Here is a 21,246-nt window from a genome sequence, read left to right on the forward strand (position 1 = left end):
TTTCCACTGCTTTGGAAAATACAATGCTACGAACTGTAAAGTTTTACAGCAACATGACCGTTCTGTGTTTAGATCATTTTAGCGAAATACGGTTCACAAGATGTTTCACATAAAACATTATATGTCACGTGTAGCTGTCACATAAACTGTAATAACATTGTTCATCATTGGGATTGTTTTTTTTTGCCATCTCTAAAAATGTTCCCTGCTCTGACCAGCAGTTTCATTTTGACTCGATCTATTTTTTTTTTCATTCTGGTTTTAGAAAAACGGCAAAACATAAAAACGTAAAAAAAAAAAAAAAAAAAACTAGACTCACAAAAGCTCAGACAAACTCAAATGCTTGCTTTTAGAGGCCTTTCATTACATTTTTAACATAACTAACCCTCATCCTTCTAATTAATAACTGCTTCGTTGTGTTTTTATTTAGCTTTTTATTCGAATAAATAGGAAGTTGATCCTTTTTATCACTGTCATAGTTAGTTCTTATTCAATAAGCCTTTCTTTCTATCTCATCTGTGAGTGATACATTTAAAAAAATATTTCTAACTTTCAGGTCATGAATATTAGAACACAATCACACTAACCAATTACTTACTCATTCTGCTTGGTTAATTATGTCTCTTTATTTGAATTCTTTGTGCCAGATACAAGCTTTTTGAGGGTGAGACTTCACTACATTGCTAGCACTTGCTATGGCTGCCTGATCTCATAGATGAAAACATGACTCCTGCATGCATTATTAACCCTTAAACTACTGCTTTTGGCCCTGCATTTCCATCCTGCTGTGTGCATAGGATGCGTAATGCAAGACTGAGAGGAAAGCAGCACCATTTTTCCATTTGAGAACGCTCACTCCCGGAATACAAGGAATTCCTTGGAGATTTTTTTTGCAGTTATTTAAGGGTTAACGAGGTACATCGACCAGTTCTTGCTTGTGTTACAATGAATGCATGCAATTTCTCAACAGATTAAAACAAGGAAATACCAAATTAATGCACCTTTTTTTGAACACTTTTCTCTTCTGTTGGAAGGCCTAAAAAAATGCATTTTCAGGAAAAGAAGAATGCATCTGTTTTATGCTTTATTTTACAAACATGTTGCAATTTTTGATCCATCAGAATTTTCTCAAGGAAATAAAGTTACTTTTTTTCCCCCCCTTTGTCTCACAGTCCCATTGAGTCCTGCCAGAACTTCTACAAAGACTTCACCTTGCAGATCGACATGGCATTCAACGTGTTCTTCTTGCTATACTTTGGCCTGCGTGTAAGTAAAAGTCAGACTGAGAAGCTTAAAATATCTGGTTATGTGTTCTTGTACAGTTAACGAGAGAAAATTATTTAGTAATTTTCCAACGTTTTTTCATAAAATCGACAGAAATATATGCTTAACGTGTATAAATTGTGTGCAACGTTCCAATTTTTCAACCGAATTGTGAAATTTCATCTCAAAATGTATGCTCTCCTACTTTCTCTTTATTTTCACAGTTTATTGCTGCCAATGACAAGCTTTGGTTCTGGCTGGAGGTGAACTCGGTGGTGGACTTCTTCACAGTTCCTCCGGTGTTTGTGTCGGTGTACCTAAACAGGAGCTGGCTGGGTAAGGAAAGCAGAAAAGCTTAAACTCTTTGATGACTGAAAGTTTTTTGCTCTCTGTATGAATCAGATTTTGTATTTCTAACAAGAGTGTGCACTAATTTATGTTAATTGAATAATGTTTATTTTGGTTGATTCCTTATCTTTACCACCGGCTTGCAAGTGCCATCAGGCTGCATTTGGATAACCTTCAGCTCCACCGGGGATTTCAAGCAATACCTACAAAAACACTCTAATTAATTTGTCGTTTGAAAAGAACAACATGAATAGAATGACGAGGCTTTGTTTGGTGGCATGACGCTTAGAATAGTAGTCAATTTACTAAATGTGTGAAGCTCATCACTCAGAGGTCTTTGAGAAATTACAGGATTACAACAGGTAACTTATTTATTTATCTTTTGCTAAATTTCAGCATCATTAACAGACTTTTTTTTTGTTTAACACCAAGTGTCCCTGGCTATAGATAGGTAGACAGAGATCGGCTGAAAGGTGAAAATATTATAACAATATTCTAACTTGAGGTGTGAACGCCAAACGAAAGCAGGACCTGTTCTTGTCTAATGCTGCCATCTAGTGGACATTCTGGATTTTGCTGGCCATTTGGGATATCACAGATTACCTTCAGAGGAAGTGATTGCTTTGTGCAACCATGCTGTAAATTCTGTGTATTGGAGCAACTTGAGCAAGTTAGATTTAGCTTTTCTTGAAGGAAGCTTATGTGAAATTATACTTCTAAAATATATTGTTTACGCACTTCTATGCTCTTCCCATTGTTCCAGAACAGGAGCACAGCACCTTGCAAATAGTATGTGTACATCTAGTCCATCTTCACATTAAGTTTCAAACTAGTTCTTATGTGTTAAACCAACATAAGACAGTCTGAGACAGGCAACAACAACAATAATAAACATTTCTATGGGAATTTGAGTCCTAATGATCTTGGCTTCTTTTTCTCAAGTTCCTACTTCAAACTGCTTGGGCAGCACAGCTGCATTGTTGTTGCGTCTCTGTTGTGGCATTGTTGCTACCATTTGTGTAGGTGGTGTTCTTTTTTTGTTGTCCTTTTCAATCTTGCATAACTCAATGCGCAGTATTTAAACTGTGCCGACATATTCGCCGTTTGTCCCGAACCGGGGAGGAAATAAAAAAAATGCTCGATTGCTGCTTGAATTTATGTGAAAATGGGGTCAGGCAGGTGACGAGGTCATTAGCAGCTCAGGATTTTCTCTCTTCTCATCCAAAGTCTGTATGCTCCACACATGCTGCTCGCCCAGTCCTCCAATCTGCCGATCCTGCTGTCACAACAGTTTGACACAAATTCTCTCTCAGTATTTGCAAATACTCTTTCATTAACATGCTCAGCTGTGCGTGACATACATACATGGAGAAATGTGGCATTTTAAACAGTATCTGTTATTTTACGAAAGCAGTATCGGGCCTCGATGCAGTCAGTGTTTTCCGTGCAGTGTTTGGATTCTGATCTCTAGGACAGAACGTACGAGTACTGCTTTAATCTCTGACAATGAAAATAATACGGTGAAGCATTACTTCTCGGGATACGATTTTAATATTTCAGCAGCTTTTGTTCCCTTCAGAGATAAAAACTAAAAACACAATCGGCTTTTATTATTAAACTGTCCACTACTCATATATATTTTGTCCCCAAATTTCAATGGTTTTTTTTTTTCCCCGTATAGCATTTTCTGGTTTGAGATCAGAACCTTCAAAGTTTAAGCTTTCACCAACATAAATGATTCCTTTGTCATAAAACTGAATCTTAAGGTAATTAGACCAAAGATACTGATTAATGCTTTATATGATTAATGTTGTGCCTTGCAAAAACGTTCTTACACCTTGAATTTTTTAGTTGAGCACCAATACAAAGTAATAAATTATAATGCAGCTGACAAAGCAAATTAAAAAAACACACAAAAAAAGAAAAACTCTTTGCTTGTTTGGTGGCATTAGTATTTAGTCCCTTTTATCTGATGCTTCCAAAATAAAATTGAGTTCAAGGAGAAAACCTGCAAAACACTGCAGCTCGAGGTCGGAGGTGACCGTAAACATACAGCCAGACTTCAAATGAGATGGATTACATGAAAACATTTTCATGTTAGAATGCCATAGGCAAAGTCTGAATTTGAAACTAATTAAAACTTAGTGGTAGGAGAGAAAGAAATCCTTTTCATAGACGCCTCTGATCAAACTGAGCTTGACATTTTTTGACATAAATAGAAATGCACACCACATTTCTATTTATCAAAGGTTTTAGTTTATATTCTCTGTGCATATTCTTTATATTTTAAACACACTTATGTTTGTGGTTAAAATGCGACAAAATCTGCAAAGGTTTAAGATGTACGAATACTTTTGCATGGTGTAAAAATGATCATATATTTAGTTAAGGATTAATTCAAACTAATCCATGTAGATATGAGATCAACAATTTTTTTTTCATTTAATCAGATAGCAAAATGTCCACTCTGCTATCTACATTTTGACAAATATTTGTGAAACAGTCCTTTAAACGTTTCACTGTTTATTTTTGATGGATTGTGCAACTTCTTGAAAAAGGAGGAAAGAACATTCCGGAATAGATTATTTATTTGTGTTCTACTCGAATATGTGAAGTTGTTGTTTTTCCTCAGAAAAAACAAAACAAAAAAAAAACTCTCCAAATCTAGTGAAATGATCTTTTTTGTGTGTGTAACCCCCCCACTCTGACATGCACTGTAAGGATTAATCTTCTGTGTGGAGTTTTTTTCTGCCGTGACACTGAATGACAGACGGAGCAAAATCTATCAGCTGCTGTATTTTCTCTATTTGTGTTGACATCTCACATGTTGCGCATTTAGTTTCGGCGTCAACTCAAATTACAGTTAATACATCGGCTGCGATTAATTGAGGGATTATTTGGGAATCTATGACATAAACACACGCACACACACACGCACACACACACTAGTATGACCGCAACTTCTCAGTGTTTCCATGTACGGCTGAATGATCGTGTGCAACAAAGATACAAGCTGTTCTCGTCCAAGATTAGAGAATGAACTTGTGTTCATGAGCAGCAGTTGTGGAGCCACTGAGATGAGATGTGGGTTTTATTGTAAAAGCAACTGATGGGCATGAATGCAGTCTGGCCTCTTCCTTTCCCAGGATGAATCCTAAAGGAGCTTACACTCTAATATCCTGATGGGAAAAGGGCTTGCTTTAAGCTTGCACTGAATCGTCATGAGAATGCCGCAAAGGTCTGAGAGAAATCAGAGCACAATGCGTCTTCAAAAGAAACAGCTGATTTTGGATGTCGGAGAGTAATCTTTCTACTTGATTTTACCCGATGAGCCTGATTCAGAAGAGGGAAGAAGTGGAGTTTGTTTTTTCTCTTCTTCTTCTTCTTCTTCTTGTTTTGTTTCATTGAAGCTGGAAGCTTGTTGCGGTAGTTTCTAGACATGATTCCAACAAAGATACTAGTGTACAGGGGCCCCGACGGGGACACGTTCTCCAAGGCGGTTGAAAACACGACCAGACGCAAGAAATCAACTGGAGAACTCTTCCAGAAGGGCTACAGGGTCAGGATGGGCCACGGGTTGGTCCCCGACAAGGAGGACCAGGACAGCTTCTGCTTCAGTCTCGGTGGATGCTTCCACTTGATTTCTTACTGGGGTAAGACCGCGGAGAGGAAGTGGAGGATTGGAGGATTGGCACATCAGTTGTCGTGTCAGCTGGCGCAGGTTCAGGATTTGGCGACATAAAATGCTGCCAGCCTGGCAAATGCTTCCTGTAGAGCTTCGGTAAAGGAGAACAAGAGTTCACGCTATGAAAATGGTTTATTATTGCTTCTTTTTTTTTGGCTTAAATACCCTTGCATAACTTGAGGTGGGAAATATTCGGTTCAGTTAATGCCAGTGGAGATAAAAATGCACTTAATTACAATTTCCCTCAAATGTGGCAGTTTTGGCTGTTTTTATTGTTTATTTTTCTTCATGGCTGATTAACTCAAAAGCACAAAAAATAATTGTTCTAAAAATCTTACATTTAAAAATCTCAATTTTATGCCATAAAAATTTCAAATATAATTTTTTAAATCTTTATTTGTAATTCTTTTTCATAGAGTTGTATTATTATAGTCAAAGTCCTACATGAAGGAATGTATTGCTCTTAACTTTCTCTACAGACTATATTGTGATCCTAAAGATGTTTCATTGCAGTTTCTGAAGTGAATCAAGAATTAAAATATTCTTTTTACCTCATCGCCTTCATAATTTGAGTTGAAAAAGTTTTACTTACCTTCATCAGCTCAGTTAAATTCTAGTCATTTAGCCATACTGGAAGGTTTTGGAGTACCAATGAACTACTTAAGGTCACCCCAAAGCATCTCAATTGGATTTTACTTTGGGCTTTGACTAGGTCACTTTAAACTCTTTTTTTTTTAGTCATTTAGTGATGGAGATCTATTGTATTTTTATAGATTGGGGCATGATGTTTTGCTCGTTGAGGTATTCTTGCCTACTTCATGCTGTTCAGACAAGTTTAAGTGATAAGTTTAAGTTTAGTTGATTCTTGAGGCAGAAATCTGTCATTGATGTTTTCTATTGAAATAGTAAAAAAAAAAATTATTAATTAATCATGATTAATTTACATAGGGTTATTGACTCTTTTGAGCCAGTTTAACTTGTATATATTTTTTCTTCAATAAATTGTCCTCATTTGAACATATTAGTCTAGCATTATAATTTGTTTGCTCAAAACATTGACAGGAAAACAAAATACATTTTTGAGATTTGATTGCGTGTACTTGGTTTCATTTCCCAATTCCTGCTTTAAATAATAATCACCTTATAATTAATTTAGGAACCTCGCTAATGCTGTTACTAAAATGCTTTCTTTAAAAAAAATAAAAATCTGCTCAATTCAAGCTCAGGCTGGTTTTGGCACAGCTGGTTTCATTGGTTATGTCGTCCTTGAATTCTTGGCAACAGTCACCAATCCTGTTTTTTTTTCTCTCTCTCCTTCTATAAATACCCTCAAATTTAGGATTTGACGTCACCACTGTTTACCGATTCACTTTGGCTTGACAGAATCCACCTGTCTTTACTCTAATCCAGGTTTTCATCTCCTCCACGTTCACAGTTTTGCCTAGCAGGAGTGATGCTCGTGTAGGATAGATGCCGACCCAACAAGAGGCTCCTGGAATTAACGGGAGAATGCTTTGGGTTGATGCCGAGTTTCTTTTTATGCTTTGTCTTTAACTAGATTTTTCTGAATGGCTTTTAATAGATTAAGTGCTTAGAGTTGCTTGTTGCTTTTTGGCTTTTGTTTTTCATCATTATGAATCCGCTAAAGCTGGTAAATATGGATGAAAGTATGAAAGGTATGATGTTGTCAATGTCGAGCCACGATTAAATGCTGCTGTTGCTTCTGATTTAATTTTTACGAGTCCTGATCGTTTTCTTTATGTCTTCTCTCACAGGTTTGAGGTTTTTAAGAGCCTTAAGGTTGATACAGTTCTCAGAAATTTTACAGTTTTTGAATATTCTAAAGACAAGGTAAGAGTCTCGATGTTCGCTCTTATTTTTCTTGACGTCCTCAGTCAGCAATGTTAAACTCAGCCGCTGTAAAGTGAATGTAAAATGTACTTTTAATTGATTAGCGGGAACCTTAAAGAATAATTCTTGAACCAAGTGGCTTGAAATAAACCAGATTTCTGTTTTTTGCTTTTGCTGCTCAGAATTAGAGCTTTATGCACAGATGTCATGTCAGGAAGATTATAGCATAACAAAATCCTTCAGAATAATCTTCTTAGTCATTGACTCAGATGAAAGTAACACACAAAGATGTGGACACGGTTTGTGCAAGGACATGTTTTTACAATGAGATCTGCAATATACATATATATTATGCATACAGGCGTCCGCTTTATTCGTCACTGCTGCACAGCATTGATATTTTCTGCTTAAAATTCCATTAATCACTTTTATTGGTAAAATTATTATTTAGGCAAGGTGTTTATTTATGAGGTGATCCTCATATATGTTGTGCAATACACTGCAAATATCTGTTTCAAAGGCTGGTGAATACTTCTGATGGATTTGAGCATCTTACTTTTACATTTCTGTTAAAAGTGACATCCAGTGAGTAAAACAAAAATGACAGTTGCTGTAATATATTATTGTCTTTTTTGCTTGTGTTTGTGTGTGTAATTAACAACAGCAACTCCATTAAGTTGGTGAACTTGTGTTCAATCTTCATAAGCACATGGCTAACTGCAGCAGGCTTCATTCATTTGGTAAGTCTTTGGCATCTATTTACAGGTACATCTCAGTAAATTACAATATTATGGAAATAATAACATGTTTCTCAAAAAAAATGCAATTCAAAAAGTAAAATGTGTTTATTTTATCGATTCGTTGTACACATGGAAATAATGTGCATTTTTTGTTAATTCAGATGGTTATGTTAGGTTTTTTTTGAAAATGTGAATATTTCTTATATAGGCGTCCATTTCGTATCTTTGAATTGAATTACTAAATAAGTTTGACAATATCCTAATTTACTGAGATGCAGCTGAAGGAAACGCATGTTAATGTTACAAAGATTGCATATAGGTTTAGCAGTCCGGCACTATGAGGGTTGCTGTATTTTATTTTGCCCTCATTTAGTTGAATGGCATCTGTATGCGTTTACTTTAATTCCATTGCCCCATTTTACATTGTTAAGGCTAAACGGAATAATTATTTTCATTTTTGTGGTTCTGTAAATCTCAACCTCTCTTCCAGGTGGAAAACTCAGGGGATCCTTGGGAAAACTTCCAAAATTCCCAAACACTTTCCTACTGGGAATGTGTCTACCTACTCATGGTTACGATGTCGACTGTTGGCTATGGAGACGTTTATGCAAAAACCACCCTTGGCCGCTTGTTTATGGTCTTCTTTATCCTTGGTGGTTTGGTAAAAATCTCTCTTGTTACTTATTCTTGTTTTAAAATACTCTTTTTACCCAGACATCTCACCTTGCAAGGTGTTAAATCCTGGGCCTCAGTACACCATTCGACTTCTATTTATGATGTATTTTGTTCACTACTTCACCCACATATGTTGCATTGCAAGTACTGTATGAATCATACACAATACTGCAAAATACACAAGGATGTGAATTTTGTTTTGGTACAGTTAAGCCCCAATTTTTTTTATACTCCTGGCAGATTTATATTTTAACTGTTTTTTATTCAACCGTGAAATTTGTTTCTGATAATAAAAGCAGAAGAATCTCAGAAAAAATAATACAACAATGTGAAAAGACTGAAAATGTTGAAAATGACTACCTGTTTGCTTGTTGAGATTGGTATTTTGAAGTCTTTGAGTTTGGAATACCGTCTTTCCATCGGTCTAGTCTTTAGCTCTCCACACATGTTCTCTATCGGATTCAAGTCTAGAATTTGGTTGGGTCACCGCGAAAATGTTTCTATCACTTCCAATCAGAAGAAACATAGTAAAATTGAAAAAAATTACTTTAAATCTTAATTTGCCAAGGGTATAAATTACTTTGGGCCTAACTGTACTTGTTCGTTACTTTGTGTCTGAGATATCTAATAGGTTTGGTTTATTAATAATTATAAGAGTGCTACAGTTTCAGATGGCACCACCCTTCCTCTCCCCATTCAACAAACACAGTGAAATATTTGGGTATGATTTACTAAAGCACAGATTTATGGATGCTGCAACATTACTTACTCTCACTCTGCATAGGTTCTTCTAGCCATCTTAGCTCCTTGCATAGCACCAGTACATAAATTCAGTAACCAGTTAAGGAAAAACTAAATTCAAATTAATGAGTTGTTGGCAAAATATATACGGTTTAAACTTGTCGACCTGCATACAATATCTGGCAAATTATGGTTTGTAGACGGTGATAAATAAAAGGCTGTCGGGGCTCACAAGAAAGCATAGTGTTACGGAGTGAAGCTTCTTCAAACAAAACGGAGGCTCGTATGTCTTTTACTGAACCTTTCTGTTCAGTTCTTTATTGAAGAGCGAAAATGGCGACAGCTGATAACGGCAACAGCTGTTCGTAACCAAGACAACCAAAATATCAACAAAGCAAGATAGTGACAAAACAGAACCAGATACTTAAGCATTCTTCAAAATAAAAGACTTCTTCTTTTCAAATAAATCATGTCTTGCACTTAAATATATTTCACTTCATCCTTGTAATTATATACAATCATGTTCAATTCAATTAATAATAATCATGTAATCTATGCTTAACATATAATTGTAAATCAGTCACTTATACTGAACAACATATAAGTGTAAAAAAGTCACAACACATAGTGTTCATTTATCTGGGTTTCTAAAACTATTACCAGTTAAGTTACAAAATAAGGCTAAAGGAGAGAATGTCCAGGAAGTGAAAAATCGGGTGTAAAGAGCGAATGCTAAGAAGAAATGTTGACAGTTAGCTATTGCTAATATTTCAGGCAAAAAAATGTACTTGACATTTCAATTCAAGTACATTAAAAACAACTTTATCCCAGAATTTAAAAAGCTAATTCAAACAAGAATGAAGAGCTAAACTTGTAATAATGGTGAAAATAAGCAGCTAAAGTAGACAGCAACATAATGTAGACAGCCAGTGAAGCAATTGAGACGAACAGTGAATGTTAACAGGTAGTGTTAAGACCTAAATTGAACATTAAAAGTCAAATGCTAGCGCTACATTGTAGTATACCAAGCTTGTTTACAAAAATTTGAAGATTGAAAACATTCGTGTTTTCTCTTCTGACTGTTTTAGGTTAGGTTCAAAGATATTTAAGGAATTGGTGTGTGCAGTAGTGCGGTGTTAATGTTTGCCATCCTTTAAGTTGTGGTATTTAAATCTGCCCAACACGTGTTTGTTGGACAAAACATGGCACATAAGGCTTTTTCTTGATCTTCATCATTTTTATTTTTCTACCACAGATCGGCATATCTCTCACCTGCTGTCACTTTTTTCCACGTTTATTCTTCCGGTATCTGTAAATATGAACCTTTAAGTGTCCTTTTTCATCCTCATACTTTTTAAACAATTGGAATGTAATTGTGAAATGACTTCAAGTTACATTCAGCTTACATTTACTCAGTTTCCCCTAAAGAGAATCTTCTTACCTGTTAACAGATAGTAGTAATATCTCTGCCTAGGTGGCTGCTTTTCTATTTCAAATTTATCATCTTGCAGAGAAAACATAGGACCTCCTCTTCTATGCTTGTCGTTTTTAGTTTCTTCTGTCTTCTATCCTCTCCTTAGGCCATGTTTGCAAGCTACGTCCCTGAAATCATAGAGTTAATAGGAAACCGCAAGAAATATGGTGGTTCCTATAGTGCTGTTAATGGGAGAAAGTAAGTATTCAAGGAGGCTCTACTGCCTCCGCCGCAGTAGAACCTTCTCTGCATGCCCTTTTCTTTTTCTTTTTCATGCATGTAGGCCATGTTTGCTCGCTACGTGCCAGAAATTGCTGCTCTCATCCTTAATCGGAAGAAATATGGAGGGAGTTATAACTCGACCAGAGGCAGAAAGTAAGTCAAACAAATAAAGAAGAAAAAAACATTAAAAATACAAACTTGCTATGGTGTGATTTTGTGTGACTTGAGTGGCCTTCTCAAAAGAAGGAGATGCTCACTTTTATGTGAAATACAAAACCAGTGATTTGAGACCTAAATAATTTAACACAAGTCACACCGTGACTGAAGAACTTGGCCATGATTAATGTATTGATTGCATTGCTTCAGCTTTTTTTTTTTGTACGTTTTGTCTTTGTTGCTGGTCATTTGATAATGCCTGCCTACACTGTAAAGAAACTACAAACTTAACAAGGAGTTTATTTTATTTTTAATTATTGCAAAGCATGGAAACATTTCCTTTCGGAAATATGACTCTCATTAAACCAAATATGAATTAATTTTGTTTGTATAAGAGTTTTCCTTCATTAGAAGAAAATAAAGCTTTTTCAAGCAAAAAAAATCAACAACATGCCTTGATAAGGAAGTTGTCTTTCAGTGCAGGTATATGTATTTTTGCCATGCTTAAATTATGCATGTGTAAAATTTTGTCACTGTTTGTAAACTGTGATGATTCATTTGTTGTAGTAGAAAGGGCAGAAAATGTATATTTGTTCACCTGCTTTTTTTTAAAACTGTCTTTTATGCCCTAATGATAATCATAAAGAAATACAAGCTTAAAAATAAACTGCCGTTATTTTATTCTATCATTATTTTATGTATTATGGCCTCTGAGTTCAGAAATAGAGAGTTAAATCATCATCTTTGCTTTATGCCTTATGTGGATTATTTTAAATGTACTAACTCTCCTGCTGCCAGTACAAGGAGATGGAATCGTGAACATTTAAAGACAAAACTAAATACTATAGCATAACCAATTTAATTAATAGCTGAAGTTACTAAATCTACTAAGCAGATGGATGTATCACAGTTGTATACATGAGAAAATCAAACATGTTTTGTTGTTGAAGTCAATATTTTTATGGTTGATGCACATGTATTTCAGTCATTCATTCATTTTGCTCTGTCATCTTCCCCTCACACCAAATAAATCTATGAATATATATCAATTCTCTTTATATACACATGCCTAAATAACTACTGACATTATGATCATCATAATATAGATTTACAAGTACCCATCATGTGATAAGACGGTGCCCTCCAAATGGCGCTCTTGCACCTTAAAGTTTTTAAAATTTTGTCATATTACAACTTAGGAATCTACCAGCTGTGAATGTCTAGAATTTAAATATTTTTTTTTCTAATTGTTCCTTTCAAAATAGATCAGATTCAGTCAGATTGGATTGAGAACATGTGAACAGAAGTTTTCAGGTCTCACCACAGATTCTCCAATTTAGTTTAGGTTGGTACTTTAACTGGGCCATTTGAAAATATGAACATGTTTTGGTCTAAGTCGTTTCATTGTGGCTCATATAAGGTGGCTATTCCCAGATTCGTCTTTCTACTGACTACCAGCCTCCCTGACCTTCTTGAAAAGCTTGATGCGTTCCTTCACAGTAGTACACTTCATTGTGGTGATATATCACGTGAAATAAAAGTAAAATCCTTTGAAGTTTGCTGTTGTAATGTGACAAAATAAAAATAAAAAAGTCAATGTCACAGCTCTGCTTTAACAGCTTCTAAGAAAAGTACCAGAATCCTCCAATTTCTCCATTATGTCATCAGTTCCCTCATGCTTCTTTTTAAATCTGCTGTTTTTCTGAGTTTAAAACTCTGGCTCTGTCCTGCTCTGCTTGTTTACTCTCCATGCTTTGCTTTTTCTTGGCCTTTATCTTCAGTCTGACCTACACCCACAGCATAAAATAAAAACTTGATTTAAAAAAAATAATCCTTTGACATGCTGGAAAATTATGTGTTCTGGTTTTGCTTTCCTGCCAAAAGTTGAACGAGAGGATTGATATACCAGTTTTCGTTAGAAAGTAGTGATTAATGTTAGGTCAGGCAACATATAAAGCTCCATATTCTCTCTCTGTTTTATTAGGATAATTAAATGAAGAAAGTTTTATTATTTGTTCACTTTTTCTGTCAAGCTGCATGCTACACTTATTTCTTATAACTTCACATTTAATTCTGGAAAAACGGTGCCATATCACATCTCTGATTGAGTTAATGTCATTGTAGTATTCTGGAAACTACAATGAAAGATCTGTCTTAAAAAAGTAGGAAATGATAGGTCATGTTCTTTATAAAGATTACAAATCTGGCATGGTCGGCTATTTTTCCTAAAATATCTCAAAAGTCACAACTGTTGCCAAACCAGCAACTCATTTTTTTCCCAAATATTTCTTCATGTACATCTTCTACTGGCAACATCAGACCAGGCTGCTGAATACTAAAACAGCTTTCTTTTTATTTAATATAGTTATGTTTTACTAAAACAATTATCAAAAATAACTTGTGTGTGTTTCATTGAATATTTAGTTGACATTCTGTACCTCTTTCCTTTTTTTTTTTTTTTTTTTTATAGAGTAACTCACATTTCTCTCTGTTTATTGGTGCAGAGCCTGCTTCCAAAGGCACAATGCACTACTGGAGGACCACAAAGAGCTACTTGCTTAACAGACAAAAGACTTTACCTGTAGAATAAAAGAGTTTTTTTTTGTTTTAAAATAAAAGCAGCATATTTCAGATTTGCATACAGAATTATCAAGTTGTCATTTTTTCATGTGAGCGACTTGAGGACATCTGAATTTTCCATCATGTTTTAGTCTTTAAGGAGTCATTTGTTTTTCATCATTTTCTCTGTATCGTCATGAAAGAAGAGCCATTCATTTCATAATTTCATTATTGTCATCGTTAACAAAGCAACGCTGAGCTGAAGGGTCATAAAATGTCTTGGTATTCTTACCTGTAGTAGATAACTCTTAATTTTATTCTCTTAATTTAGTATAAATACAGATTATCTGGTCCTGGAGGCTAAAGTTTGTGACTCTAATGGGGCAAAAATTTAAAAGTTCAACAAGCAGAAAAATGTTTAAGGCCTTGCAGTTGTTTTTTGTGAATGTTTTAAACAAATTAATAAACCTAAGCCTTGTATTGACTTTGGTTTGTCAGTCCAAGTCACAAGCTTTATTGTTATTAATTTCTAATGAGACATACATTTAGCTTTAAATATTAATAGATACTTGCATGTAATGTGTCTGTGCTTGTCAGCTATTCTGTGCTTCTCCTCTGTCTTTATTTCCTCCTCTACTGTTTTTCTGTTTTCCTTAACAAAAGTGAAAAACAAACTGGGTTCTGGTGTCTCTGGCCTTTTAAAGTCTTTTAATTATCCAGAAATGCACATAAGTGTGCACATAAGTGTGCATTTCTGACTCATGAGCTGAGCACATGAGTCAGAAATGCAACATTTATCTAGACAAACATCTGAATTAACTATTAATAAAGACAAATATGAATAAGGGCAGAGCTAAAACTAATCTGGGTTCTTTATGCATAGAGACTGTGGGAAGTGGGAACAGAGATGAACCATGTGCTGATTTTATAATCTCCATCTGAGGAAAACTGATCCGTTATAATCTGACGCTGAAAGCCACGGTGCCCTCTGACCTTTTCGTTTATAACCCTCCCTCATCATGAGAATATCAAACATCCTTCTTCTAACAGTTCACACTAGCATAGATTTCAAATATTTCATCACAGCCCTTTCATTTCAAAATAAAAAAAACCCCACAAAGATGCATTTTTTTCCCCCTCTGTTTTTGTCTTTTGCTGCCTTTTAGTTTTATTGTCGCTCTGCCCCTCGTTTTCCAGGCACATCGTGGTCTGTGGTCACATAACACTCGAGAGTGTGTCCAACTTCCTAAAAGACTTCCTACACAAGGACAGGGATGATGTCAATGTAGAAATTGTTTTTCTCCATAAGTAAGTGCAAATCTTTGTATTGCTGTGGATTGGAAGTGAAAACAAATTTAAATTTACATCAGAAACGCATCTTCTTAAATTGTCTGATTTATTATGAATATTTTTTTTCCCCCCTCTTTCTCAGTATTTCCCCTAATCTTGAGCTGGAAGCCTTGTTCAAGCGTCATTTTACCCAAGTAGAGTTTTACCAGGGGTCTGTCCTGAACCCACATGACCTAGCCAGAGTGAAGGTAACATATAATCCTTCTTCTGTGTGTACATGTCGGATTATGATATGCATTATGGGAACTTGTACGTTTGCTTGGTGCAATTTTTAGATTGAATCAGCTGATGCCTGCCTGATCTTAGCGAACAAATACTGCGCTGACCCAGACGCCGAAGATGCATCCAACATCATGAGGTTTCTGAAACTAGTTCACGTTTTCACTCAGCTTCTAAATCCGATTTTAAGATGTGCATTTTTCTGTCCTTCACCCACTTTTTGTAAATAACACAAGACTCAAGCTCCTTTTTGCCTATTATTAGGGTAATATCTATCAAAAACTACCATCCGAAGATCAGAATAATAACGCAGATGCTGCAGTACCACAATAAGGTTCGTATTCATCTTACTGTGGACACGTTTCTGCTGTCTGCAAATATTTTAAGGCGTTTTGTGTTGAGATTAATCACTTTTTTAATCTTCCTAAAAATGTGCAGAGAATAGCATTTTATTCCTTTCCCACAGGCTCACCTTCTGAACATCCCGAGCTGGAACTGGAAGGAGGGGGATGACGCCATTTGCCTTGCTGAGCTGAAACTCGGGTTCATTGCCCAGAGCTGCCTAGCTCAAGGACTCTCCACCATGCTGGCCAACCTTTTCTCCATGAGGTCCTTTATCAAGGTACCCACAGCTAGGATTCATCTGTCTGTGGCATCAAAAATAAGTGATTAGGAGTAATAGGTGCATATTTTGCAATTAAAAAGTCACTGGATGGGCAGAACTGGCAGAGAAATCCTCCAAAAGACTTGCGGTTCAAGGAAGCTGAGCACATAAAGCATAGCACACTTTTCAAAAAGTTATACAAATGAAAACCACGTATTTGTTTCCTTTCACTTTACAAACATGCACCACTTTGTGTCGGTCTATCACATAAAACGTTGACGTTTGTGGTTGTAACGTGCTGAAATGTGAAAACAGCTTAAATGAACCACTTCCACATTTTGTTAGAACATCTTCTCTTTGTTGCAGATTGAGGAGGACACATGGCAGAAGTATTACCTTGAAGGAGTAGCCAATGAGATGTACACAGAGTACCTGTCAAGTGCCTTTGTTGGGTTGTCCTTCCCAGTCATCTGCGAGTAAGCAGTAAAATATTAGCATTATTTTCTAACGTTTTATTTCCTCGTTATATGAAGGCAATTTATACTATTGTATTTACAATTGCAGGCCTTTTCATCAAAAATATTGTATATTTTTTATGGCATATTGAAAATGTTTTACCCTTAAAATGAAAAGATGAGAACTTTTATCACTCACATTACATGATCAATCCTTAGATTCAGGCTATTAAAACCCACACATGTACAAAATATATAATTTAATTCTGGTTATGGTTTTCACGAAGAGTATGATTATCAGTGAACTATTTAACTTCTTATCTCATTTTGGTATTATGCTTTGCAGACTCTGCTACGTGAAGCTGAAGTTACTCTTGATAGCTATAGAGTACAAGTCTGATCAAAGGGAAAGCAGGTACATGGATTGTCTGAGCTGTTTGGGTGCATTAAGCAAAGCAGAGTTCGGTCGACGCTGTGAAGCTACTTCAAATCAGCTATACGAACCCCCAAATAACTTTTTCCCTTTTCTTCGCAGCACTTTGATCAACCCTGGAAACCATGTGAAAATGCAGGAGGGAACCCTGGGCTTCTTCATTGCAAGTGATGCCAAAGAAGTGAAAAGGTGATTAATTGGAGATGAAACATTTCAGTCCTTTTCTTAACTGAGCACACAGGATCATGACTCATCAAGGTCCAACTACATAAACAGTGTTCACACACAGAATGTAATGTGCAGTTCATTAGTGTGGCGCTTCCCGATAAACTGCACTGACTCCTTCGTTTCAAATGTAATTCAAAGATTCAAAGATTTTCTGCATTTCATGTTGGGCCAATTTCACAGCCGTCTTTAAACTGTTTTTCAATAGTAACTTTAAACAGCACCAGCATTTAATGAATTCTTTCTCTCTTTATTCTGCAGGGCGCTGTTTTACTGCAAGGCCTGTCACGATGACATAACAGATCCCAAAAGAATAAAAAAATGTGGATGCAAGAAATGTAAGTTATCGTACAATAAAACAGTGTCTGGTAACTTAACTTTTAAACATGTACGCACAGTTTAAGATGGAGGTAGAACTGGGGAGATGTTTGATTTTAAAAACTACAGTTGCTTCACTAGGTATTTTTCTTCTCCAGCTACAATCTTATAAAACCTCATAATTATACTCTTATCAGCCCCTTCTCTCCAAAGATCTGAAGACATGCACATACATAGTTTATCACTTTTAAGAAAGTCAAATTTATTTGTACAAGACTTATAAAAGCAGCTAATATTGACCAAAGTGCCTTAACGCTAACTTTTACAGTTTGATTTCTCAGGTAAACACCAGTTTAACAGCAAATACAATCTTTCAGGGTTTTCATCTGAATCTAAGTCTTTTGAATTCCTTTTAAATGCGTTTTATGTTCGAGTTTTTGATCTCAATGTTTGTTCTGCTAACTAACTTTAACATGCTGTCATGTTAGCAGGTATTCAGACAGACTGTTAACGCCACAGATACCCGGATGGATCTCGCTATAGTAGACGAGAAAAAAAAAATCATGTTGTTGTTGTTGTTGTTGTTAACTCATTTTCAAATTGTTTTCCTTATTTCATTAAAGCCAAGACATAACTTTGGCATTTCATATATTCTTTTTTTTTTTTTTTGCTGCTTGGGAACATTTAAAAAAATTCACTTTCTAGTGATATATTGTGAGTAACGTGGGTTTGTTTCTGCTACAAAAAACACAGCCTGCTACTTGCATCCCAGACTGAAGCGACCTGTTTGAATGCACAGTGAATGCTGCATGAAACGGTGGATGTTTGCTGCCTGGACCCCAGTCATTGTCATGTGTTGCATTTAGACTGACAATTACATAAATGACAAATATTATTAATACACTTAATTTAACAATATTTCATTTTTTTAAATTTTACATATATACGAGGTACAGTAAATTAATTATAGGAATTTTGCAAAATTTAGTAAGTAATTCTCAACCTTACCACAAGGTGTCACCACTGGCCAGTGAAATGATAACTGCACCTCTTATTGGAGTCATGTCAAAATAATTTGTGACCCTATGCTGTTTTGTACAACTGTTAGAATGTCTCTTTCTGGTTTTCTGTATGCGATATAAGATTTATTTTTTGTTTTTGTGAAAATAGAGTACATTTGACTTACTTTTTTTCTTTTCTTTAGAAGTCTGTGCTGTCTTTGGATTTAACTCGGCATAGTGCAAGATTATGAGCATTTGCTGAGATATGCAGTGTCTTAGAAAGTAGTGAGCATAAGCTTGTTGGGGTCACGATTAGATGAGGGCGAAGGGGTAAAGGCAGGACATATATTGTTTCACAAAGTTAAAATTTGGAAGGGAAAAAAACCTAAATCCAAATAAGATCTAAAGATTGTAATTTGTCACAACAAAGCTGAACATGCTCATTCTTGCAAAGGCTTTGTTCTGCAGCCTGCCTGCCTTTGCCCTCTTCTCCCCCATAGCGACCCTCCACATTAACCTGCTCTTCCTCTCCTCTTGTCTGAACCCATGACTGTAGCCAAGACACCCGCCTACAAGAGAATGAGACTGGCATGTTGCTTTGATCGCAGGCGCTCAAAGTGGGAGCGCTCTTGCATGCCGGTTATAGTGCGTTGTAACTTGGACTCCCCTCATCGGGACATCCCACTCTCTGCTCTCTCTGTTAATGATTGCTCGGCCACTTTACGTGCCTGTAAGTTGTCGCCGTGACGTGTGCTCTTCACTTGTGCTCTGTGTTGACTTTGCAGTGTGTCTGCGGCTTCTGCTCTTTCTGGCTTTAGCTGCCGTGTCCTCACTTTCCAGAACATATAGTTCAGGTCAGAAGTATACTTACGCTTCTCGCGTCATAGTAATTTGGACTTTTGATAATTTGCTAGAATTGTTCTTTCTTTTTTTTTCAGCATGGAATAAGTTTACAACGCACAACTTCAGTGTGTTTTAACAACCAGACTTAGATGCACATGTTTAAATTGGTTATTTAACCAATAAGGACCATTTGAATTTGCTGGCCTGGTGTTTTATCCAGGGACATTTGCTCAAATTATAAAAGAGCCTTAAATGTTGTTGTTTTTTAACACATTATATCAACTCCCCGGAATCTCTTGACATATGTCAGAGTGAACTTTCTTTATTGGTACCTCCCTAGTTTGTGAAAATCTAAATCCTTTCAAACTAGTGGAATCAGTTTGATTCAGAAGGGTTAAACTTGAATCTGACAGGATTTTTGACAAGTATCAAAACCTGGTTTTGGAACCAATGTAGGTGAACTCTGCCAATTCTGGCAAGATGACTGGTCAAAAAACAGACCAATAAAATGTGTGGGTCTGCAATAAAAACAGATATATGCACCCATAATTTTGTTTTCAAAGAACACTTTAGTAGTTTTTGTATGAACATCTTAAGATGAAAAAATTATTAAAAGCTCAAATAAATGACTTTTATGCCTGTTAAGAGTGTTTTTAAACTCCTGACCTGAACTGCAGATGTTTGCTTTAGCCTTTTGACTGTTGGGTCAGCTGGTGCTCGTCTTTCCCTTTGCATTGTGTCGTTTGGAAGCTATTTCTCTCTGTTGTGAGACATGCAGGTATTTTGTTTAGAAATTGTCAATCAAAAATTGCCCTTGCATAAATGAAATAAACAGATAACCAAACATTAAGTTCACACACCAACACAAAGTCACTTTTGGAGGATTAATGCATTTTCCAGCATGATGTTTGGAGATTATCTTGAAGAGAGTTTGTTCATGTTTTCCCAAGAGTAAAGTAAAATATATTTAATCCAAATATATCACTAATCAACCCTGCAGAAATGAGAAATGCAGGATTAGATATTATTATAAGTAGATGGCGGCGAGAATTTAAAAGTGATCTTGAGAACACCTGAGGGGAATTTCTTCAGCACATATTGAGGTTAATGTAGTGGCTTTATTAAATTAGGATGAAAAGCTCTGAGGGTAAAGTTAGCAACATGTTGAGCAGATAAACCAGTGCTGCGCTTGCTGGATGTGCTTTCTAGCTTTTAGTTTCCTAACCCTGAGTGAAGTCTGCAGTAAGAGGATTGGAACAGAGCTGGATCTTATGTGGAATAACAGAGAGTGCTGGATCGTATTGAATGTAAAAGAATTGATTTGAGATGAACGGGAATCTTTAATTGAGGTGTAACTTCCCTTTAAAGGCTGTTCTGCTGCGTGGCAGCATACACTTACAGAATGTGTCTGAGATTTCAGAGCAGTTTGCTGGAAAACATTTTAGACTGCCATGCAATTTCAGTAAATATCTCAAGATCAAAGAGCATTCTGAGTGGAGCTAAGCTTCTTTGGGCATTTCCGCCCCTCGGCTTGTCTTCTAGGGCTGTTTGCTGTGAGATTCGCCTGGCAAACAGAGCCCCGGCATGGCTGCACATCCGCTGTCGACACGGCGCGCAAGACTCACAGAGCAAGGCCTTATGCGGCCTGACGTGGAAATTATGTTTGCATTTTCATTTTTGGAATGCTACCGGTTATCATGAAACTCAGCCTGACAGTTTGTAACCACCAGGCAAACCAAGATGCCCCCGCCCTCCCCTGCTTTGCTCTGGTTGTGGGACAGATGCTAGCCTGTTAGTCCTGTGACTCTGCTCGCGCCCTGCAATTGCAGGCGACAGATGCCAGGACCAGCAAGGTCCCTGTTTGAACATCGCTGTCACCATCGTGCCTTAAGCTCAACGCATGACCTTTATTGTGAGCAAGGGGTCGAAATAAGTCACTAATGAGCAAGTGTGGGATTCATGCACACAAAAAAGTGACTCGCAAAAACTTCTGCACATTCATTGCTGGTCCTCATGGGCACATCTGAGGAGTGAGAAAGTGATTTAAGGAACAATTTGATTATTTATTTAGGTAACACAAAGCG

At 36.3% G+C, this 21,246-nt stretch overlaps 1 protein-coding gene across 15 annotated transcripts in view; it reads left to right on the plus strand.

Moving 5' to 3' along the window:
• Positions 1-21,246, plus strand: part of LOC103481816 (calcium-activated potassium channel subunit alpha-1a) — a 106,134-nt gene that overhangs the window by 57,560 nt on the left and 27,328 nt on the right. For 10 of the 15 annotated variants that reach the window (XM_081600879.1, XM_081600880.1, XM_081600874.1 and 7 more), the window contains exons 4-19: positions 1,173-1,266; positions 1,488-1,599; positions 7,072-7,147; positions 7,812-7,887; positions 8,378-8,548; positions 10,884-10,975; positions 14,912-15,022; positions 15,147-15,252; positions 15,340-15,422; positions 15,548-15,617; positions 15,750-15,905; positions 16,254-16,363; positions 16,689-16,757; positions 16,878-16,964; positions 17,262-17,338; positions 18,876-19,049. In XM_081600879.1, the coding sequence (XP_081457005.1) occupies positions 1,173-1,266; positions 1,488-1,599; positions 7,072-7,147; positions 7,812-7,887; positions 8,378-8,548; positions 10,884-10,975; positions 14,912-15,022; positions 15,147-15,252; positions 15,340-15,422; positions 15,548-15,617; positions 15,750-15,905; positions 16,254-16,363; positions 16,689-16,757; positions 16,878-16,964; positions 17,262-17,338; positions 18,876-19,049 (1,664 nt within the window). Of the gene's footprint in view, positions 1-647; positions 665-1,172; positions 1,267-1,487; positions 1,600-7,071; positions 7,148-7,811; positions 7,888-8,377; positions 8,549-10,883; positions 10,976-11,060; positions 11,153-14,911; positions 15,023-15,146; positions 15,253-15,339; positions 15,423-15,547; positions 15,618-15,749; positions 15,906-16,253; positions 16,364-16,688; positions 16,758-16,877; positions 16,965-17,261; positions 17,339-18,875; positions 19,050-21,246 lie in introns of those variants that run through there. The other 5 variants (XM_081600888.1, XM_081600875.1, XM_081600878.1 and 2 more) reach the window with 3 other exon arrangements.

The sequence above is a fragment of the Poecilia reticulata genome, chromosome 19, assembly GCF_904066995.2.
Source record: "Poecilia reticulata chromosome 19, P_reticulata-male-v2, whole genome shotgun sequence".
NCBI classification, from domain to species: domain Eukaryota; kingdom Metazoa; phylum Chordata; class Actinopteri; order Cyprinodontiformes; family Poeciliidae; genus Poecilia; species Poecilia reticulata.